General features: G+C 48.1%; 1 protein-coding gene across 1 annotated transcript; it reads right to left on the bottom strand.

Moving 5' to 3' along the window:
* Nucleotides 1-534: 534 nt before the first annotated feature.
* Nucleotides 535-7,699, bottom strand: LOC308169849 (uncharacterized protein; the record flags this gene model as incomplete). The annotated part of the gene is made up of 6 exons (XM_080544585.1): nt 535-865; nt 1,696-1,883; nt 2,512-2,774; nt 6,229-6,462; nt 6,877-7,280; nt 7,449-7,699. 6 exons carry the CDS (start codon nt 7,697-7,699, stop codon nt 535-537), a joined length of 1,671 nt encoding a protein of 556 aa, XP_080400711.1.
* Nucleotides 7,700-8,008: the final 309 nt, after the last annotated feature.

Raw genomic sequence — 8,008 nt, 5'->3', positions numbered from 1 at the left:
GGGACTCAAGTTGTACTTCACCTTTCCTGTGTCTCCTTTTCACTCCTCTCCCTATCGCTTGAGTTAAAAAAATGGAATATAACATTCACATAACTCACATTCAACCACACAACTTCATTTCAAAGTTTCATTTTTATTAAGAAATTCACTGGAGAATTTTTTTGGGGAAAATGATTGACATTTATTGATCAGTTGCAGTGGTCAGCCTGGTTTTTTAGGGTGAAACTCATTAATAGTTTTCTCCTCCCTGCTCTCCCCAAGGCCCCAGAATCACCCTGGGTGGCAGAAACACAACGCACAAAAAACACTTGGGGGTGGGGGGGCAAAACAAGTCTGTATTGGGACCCAGTCTCTAGTGGACAAGCACCAGTAGTGGAGAAAGCCACCTTAAAATTATTGAGATTCACCCCTAGAATAATAATAATAGAGGTTGAGAAGTTGATCATGGAGAGCTACAATTTATAATATGTGGATAAAAAATTGGAATATCCCTTCTGTTAATTCTAGATATGCAGCATATTGTCCGTCCTGCCCTCAAAGGAAGGTATTCTCAATGATCAGCATGTGAGGTTCTTCCTCAGCCTCCCCAGCAGATGGCGCTGCCAGTGGCGATGCAGATTCCTCTCCCGGGGGGGAGCAGCACATCTTCCCGGAGCAGCCCTTCCCACAGGCCAGGCTGCAGGGCAGGTGAGGGGGTGGGCGGGGGGTCTCTCTGTGGCCGACGCCGGGGGGGCTGGTGGTGTTGTTGTTGTCAGAGCTGCCGTTTGTGGTGGGGGTGGAGAGGAGGAACTCTGGTTGGATGGTGCAGCAGCTCACCCCCACGCTCTGGAGCACCTTGGTGACACCTGACAGCAGATCTGCACACCTGGGGGTGATAATACGCATGACCGTCTGTGTCGTTGTGATTGTGATATTCTATGTGTTGAATGAATGAATGAATCGTTTAATGACCACACGACCAATGCGTGAGCTTAGAATTATAAGGTTCTATCTCCGTTTAGGGTAGTTCAGAGATATTGAGCGTCAAAGTTTTTACATTCCATTATGTTTTGTGAGATGGAACCTTTGTATTTTATGAATTACTAACTCAAAAATGTCAACATTTAAAAAATAACACCACACAGGCATTAATAAACATAATGGATCAGATTATGTAAAGAACTACATTTTTATAAAAATGGAGATAGAACCTTATAATTCTAACGTCACGCAATGTCGGTGGAATTTGTTGTCGGTACAGATGGAAAAGCTCAATACAGCGACAGTGTCAATGACATCAAACATACACACATTACACATGACTATCACTATCACACATTACACATGACTATCACAATGGACAATGTACACACATAACCACAAGACAAAATCATAGTCAATATTTACAACGTATAAAGCGCAGTACATCTGGCAGGGTTAGTGCAGTGAGTCAGGTGTTGAGAGTCCTTATAGCATAGGGGAAAAAGCTGTTTCTGAAACGGGATGTTTTGGTGGCCAGGGATCGGTAGCGCCGTCCAGAGGGCAACAGTTGAAACAGGTGGTGAGCAGGGTGGGAGGGGTCAGCAGGGTGGGAGGGGTCAGCAGGGTGGGAGGGGTCAGCAGGGTGGGACACTTGGGTGTATGTTGACATGAATCTGTTCTGAATCTGAATTATCTCCCCCCCCCCCCCCCCCCCACACACACACACACACACACCTGTGAGTCTGGAACCCGGAGTGGCAGTGCACGTGCACAGACGCCACCAGGTAGGCCTCGGTCAGCTGCCACACGTGCAGGTCATGCACGGCCTGCACCCCGGGCACACGGGCGATCCTGCGGCCCAGGTCAGACACACACACCTGGGGGGGGCTGGCTTGCAGCAGCAGCATCCCGTAGCGACACACCTGAGGAGAACCCGTCAGTTAAAACAAACATCAAACCATTTCAAAACAACAGTTAAGTCCAGTATACTACTTTTTTCTCTCCCATGTTGTCACGACTCGACTAGCCCAGCCCTTGAACTTCAATTTCCATCACTGGTGTGTGTGTGTGTGTGTGTGTGTGTGTGTGTGTGTGTGTGGTGTGTGTGTATGCGTGTGTGTGTCCTCTGTGTGTGTGTGTGTCCTCTGTGTGTGTGTGGTGTGTGTGTATGCGTGTGTGTGTCCTCTGTGTGTGTGTGTGTGTGTGTGTGTGTGCATTTTTCTGCATGTGTGTGGTGTGTGCGTGCATGTGTGTGTGTGTGTGTGTGCATGTGTGTGTGTCCTCTGTGTGTGTGCATGTGTGTGTGTGTGCATGTGTGTGTGACCTCTGTGTGTGTGTGTGTGCATGCATATGTGTGTGTCCTCTGTGTGTGAGTGTGTGTGCGTGTGCATGTGTGTGGTGTGTGCGTGCATTTTTTTGCGTGTGTGTGTGCACGTGCATATGCATGTGTGTGTCTGTGTGTGTGTGTGTGTGTGTGTGTGTGAAAGTAAACAACAACACATGTGTGTGTGTGTGTGTGTGTGTGTGTGTGTGTAATCAACAGCAGCGTACCTGCGGCAGGGCGGTGGCCAGCAGCACCACCACCGCCACCATGGAGAAGCCCGGGTCCAGGTAGAGCAGCAGGCCGCAGGCCGCGTCTGGGGCCAGGAGGAGCAGCGTGAGGCCGTGGGTGAGGGCCAGGACGGAGCCCAGGAGGGCCTGGGTGAGGGTGACCAGGGGCAGGAGGCAGCCCAGGAGCTGGGCCCTCGGTGCGGGGCTGTCTGGGGGTCCATCTGACTGGAAGGCTGTGGAGGTGTCGGGATCACTCTGGTTATCTGACGGGTGAAGATAAAAAAAGGGGGTAAGAAGTTGACCATAATACTAGAACACCAGAACACTAGAACACTAGAACACTAGAACACCAGAACACCAGAACATTAGAACACTAGAACACCAGAACACCAGAACACTAGAACACTAGAACACTAGAACACTAGAACACTAGAACACCAGAACACTAGAACACTAGAACACTAGAACACCAGAACACCAGAACACTAGAACACTAGAACACCAGAACACCAGAACACCAGAACACCAGAACACCAGAACACCAGAACATTAGAACACTAGAACACCAGAACACTAGAACACTAGAACACCAGAACATTAGAACACTAGAACACCAGAACACCAGAACACCAGAACACTAGAACACTAGAACACCAGAACACCAGAACACCAGAACACCAGAACACTAGAACACTAGAACACTAGAACACCAGAACACTAGAACACCAGAACACCAGAACATCAGAACATCAGAACACTAGAACACCAGAACACCAGAACACCAGAACACCAGAACACTAGAACACTAGAACACTAGAACACCAGAACACTAGAACACCAGAACACCAGAACACCAGAACACTAGAACACTAGAACACTAGAACACTAGAACACCAGAACACTAGAACACCAGAACACCAGAACACTAGAACACCAGAACACCAGAACACCAGAACACTAGAACACCAGAACACTAGAACACTAGAACACTAGAACACCAGAACACTAGAACACCAGAACACTAGAACACTAGAACACTAGAACACTAGAACACCAGAACACCATAACACTAGAACACCAGAACACCAGAACACTAGAATACAAGAACATTAGAACACCAGAACACTAGAACACCAGAACACTAGAACACCAGAACACTAGAACACCAGAACACTAGAACACAAGAACATTAGAACACCAGAACACCAGAACACCAGAACACTAGAACACAAGAACATTAGAACACCAGAACACTAGAACAACAGAACACTAGAACACCAGAACACTAGAACACAAGAACATTAGAACACCAGAACACTAGAACACCAGAACACTAGAACACCAGAACACTAGAACACAAGAACATTAGAACACTAGAACACCAGAACACAAGAACACCAGAACACCAGAACACCAGAACACCAGAACACCAGAACACCAGAACACTAGAACACCAGAACACAAGAACATTAGAACACCAGAACACTAGAACACCAGAACACTAGAACACAAGAACATTAGAACACCAGAACACTAGAACACCAGAACACTAGAACACTAGAACACCAGAACACCAGAACACTAGAACACTAGAACACTAGAACACTAGAACACCAGAAAACCAGAACACTAGAACACTAGAACACTAGAACACTAGAACACCAGAACACTAGAACACTAGAACACTAGAACACCAGAACACTAGAACACTAGAACACCAGAACACTAGAACACTAGAACACTAGAACACCAGAACACCAGAACACTAGAACACTAGAACACCAGAACACTAGAACACCAGAACACTAGAACACCAGAACACCAGAACACTAGAACACTAGAACACTAGAACACCAGAACACTAGAACACCAGAACACTAGAACACCAGAACACCAGAACACTAGAACACTAGAACACCAGAACACTAGAACACCAGAACACCAGAACACCAGAACACTAGAACACCAGAACACCAGAACACTAGAACACTAGAACACTAGAACACCAGAACACCAGAACACTAGAACACCAGAACACCAGAACACCAGAACACTAGAACACTAGAACACCAGAACACTAGAACACTAGAACACTAGAACACCAGAACACCAGAACACCAGAACACTAGAACACTAGAACACTAGAACATCAGAACACCGGAACACTAGAACACTACAACACTAGAACACTAGAACACCAGAACACCAGAACACTAGAACATTAGAACACTACAACACCAGAACACCAGAACACTAGAACATTAGAACACTAGAACACCAGAACACTAGAACACTAGAACACCAAAACACTAGAACACCAGAACACCAGAACACCAGAACACAAGAACACTAGAACACCAGAACACTAGAACACTAGAACACTAGAACACCAGAACACTAGAACATTAGAACACTACAACACCAGAACACCAGAACACCAGAACACTAGAACATTAGAACACTAGAACACCAGAACACCAGAACACCAGAATACTAGAACACCAGAACACCAGAATACTAGAACACTAGAACACAGAGAACATTAGAACACCAGAACACCAGAACATTAGAACACCAGAACACCAGAACACTAGAACACCAGAACACAAGAACACCAGAACACTAGAACACTAGAACACCAGAACACAAGAACACCAGAACACTAGAACATTAGAACACCAGAACACTAGAACACCAGAACACTAGAACACCAGAACACCAGAACACTAGAACACCAGAACACCAGAACACCAGAACACCAGAACACTAGAACACCAGAACACAAGAACACCAGAACACAAGAACACAAGAACACCAGAACACCAGAACACTAGAACACCAGAACACTAGAACAGCCGTGCCTTCTTTACCTACTATAAGAGGATATAGGAAGACTATACCTACTTGACTCGGGGGTTAAAGGACCATAGTCTTTATAAGGGAAAGCTGCTATTCACACACAAGGAACAGGAAAAGAAAGGAACAGTCAGTTCCAAAGGAACGTTGCCACATAGGTGAATCATGACCCTCGTCATCCTTGTGCTCTGTTGTCAAATTCCAATTTGCAAAATGCAACATTGACATTCTTTCTCCAAACACAACAGATAAATCATCAAGAGGAAGTAAAACAATAACTTCCAGCAGAAACTTTGTTAGATTGCACTAATGACTCGCCCTCCTTCAACTAGATCAGCCGGCTCGGTCGAGGCTTTTAAAAAAACAGTTAAAGACTGTCTTGTATAGACAGGCTTTTGGATAGCCCCAAAAGCCTGTCTTTCTGTGTCCTGTTGATATTGTTGTACACCTGTTGTCTGTTACTTGTTCTTACTTTCACTTGTTTGCCTATTTTAACCTGCTATGACTTTTGCTCTTTTATTATGTTTTATTATGTTTCTTCTTTATTATGTTCTCTAAAGCACTTTGTGACCCTTGGTCTGGGAAAGGTGCTGTACAAATACATTTTACTTACTTACTTACTTACTAACTATCCAAATAAACAAACAGCTAAAAACAAGAAACTCCCCTCCCTCCCTCCCTCACCTCTATGTCCCACACAGGCACTGTGCAGGGACGCCTCCATGTAGGGGTCCTTTGGCTGAACGCCACAGGCTGCTGAATGTCTGTTCGGTCTCTCACAGTCTCTGGCGTCCGAGGGGAGTGTGTGTGAGGCTACAGCAGGTGTGTGTGAACCTATGAAGAGTGTGTGTGTTCCATGACAGGGGCGGTCCGAGGGGGTGGGGGTCACGGTGCCACATACGGGCCCGGGGGGGCCTGGGGGGTTCTGGGTCGGATGCTGAGAGTCACTTTCAGGGTCCAGGACGCTGGACGTCCCAGGGTTACAGAGGACAAGCGCTCCGTCCCGGAAGGAACCAGTCAGAGCCTTGGGGGGATGGCGGGCGTCCTCCACCCCCCCCTCCAGCCCGCAGTCTTTGATCTGGACTTTGGCCTTGACTGGGATGTGTCAGAAAGAGAGGGAGAATGTCAACCAAACAACAGATGGTTGTTTCATTGTTTCATGTGAATCTAACCGTTTTCATTGAAGTAAGTATTAGGAGGAAGAACACCTTGATAAAGAGTATAATTATTATCAGTGTTATCAGTATAACTATCGTTAGTATAATGACTAACTTACTACCGTACTGTATTGTATCATATTGCATTTCATATCGTCTTACCTTGCACGGCATTTTCACCATCACTTTATTACTTTATTACTTTATCAATAAAGGGATACTTATTTTACTTGCTACGTTACTTATTATTATTATTATTATTATTGTGTTTTTGGATCTGAATGCTGCAATGTCAATGTTGAGGAACCAAAGCCAAAGAATTGTACTCTTGTGTCCTCTGTGATGCTGTTACCTTTGCCATTCAAACTGAAGTGAGACCTGCCCTTAACCTCCCAGACCGGCCCAGTCTGGACCCCCAGCACGCTGCCCCAGCTCAGCAGCAGCACCAGCAGGTTGTAGAGCACGCTGAGAGCCCCCACCACCATGGCCAGGAGGGGGCGCTGCACAGGGTGAGGCTGCAGGGTGTGGCTGAGGATCTCCATGGACACAGAGACACACAGAGCCGCCAGCAGGAGGGCTGAGATCAGAGCCCCCAGGGGCTGGACCCTGGCCCCGCTGTAGGAGAGACCACACTGGGGGGACGGAGGGTCCAGGGCCCGGGGGAGAGGCGGGGCGGCCGGGACCGGCAGGGCGGGACGGGGATCAGGGACGTGGTAGTTTGAAGCGAGGGGTGCAGGTGAGGGACACTGAGCGGCCCTATGGGTGTGGGGTTGGGGAGGGGAGGAAGGAGGGGGGAGAGGGGGGGAGACGGGAGCGGAGGGAGGAGGAGGAGGAGGAGGAGGAGGAGGAGGAGCTGAGCTGGGAGCGATAGGGGAGACGCAGGTGGCCGCTGGGATGGGAGAGAGAGACAGGGCTCTAGGTGACTGTGTGGGGGTGGAGGTCAGGGGGGAGGCGAGAGGGGGTTTCGGGGGGGGGGGTGCTCTGTCCATGTTGGACTGAGGAAGAGGAAGGGCCATGTGCATGAGCATGAAGAGGGTGTGGAAGCCGTCCACCATGTTGATGAGGGAGTTACACAGCCGGCTGACGGTGATCTCACACAGCAGCAGCAGGAAGGTCAGGACCAGCATGCACCTGTGAATGGAGCCGCTGCTGAGGAGCCCCGACCTGGTCGCCATGGCACCTGGGAGAGGATACATCACGCACACGCACACACACACATGCACGCACGCACACACACACACACACATGCACGCACGTACGCACGTACACACACACACACACACACACACATGCACGTACACACACACACACACATGCACCACACATGCACACACGTACACACACACACAGTTATAAACAGAACACACACACACACACACACACATGCACGCAGGCACGTACACACACACACACACACACACACACATACACACACACGCACGCACGTACACACACACATGCACACACACACACACATGCATGTA

The sequence above is a fragment of the Nansenia antarctica genome (assembly GCF_963989245.1).
Source record: "Nansenia antarctica genome assembly, chromosome: 14".
NCBI classification, from domain to species: Eukaryota; Metazoa; Chordata; class Actinopteri; order Argentiniformes; family Microstomatidae; genus Nansenia; species Nansenia antarctica.
Note: the sequence above shows the minus strand (reverse complement) of the source record. Positions and strands in the feature narration are given on the sequence as shown.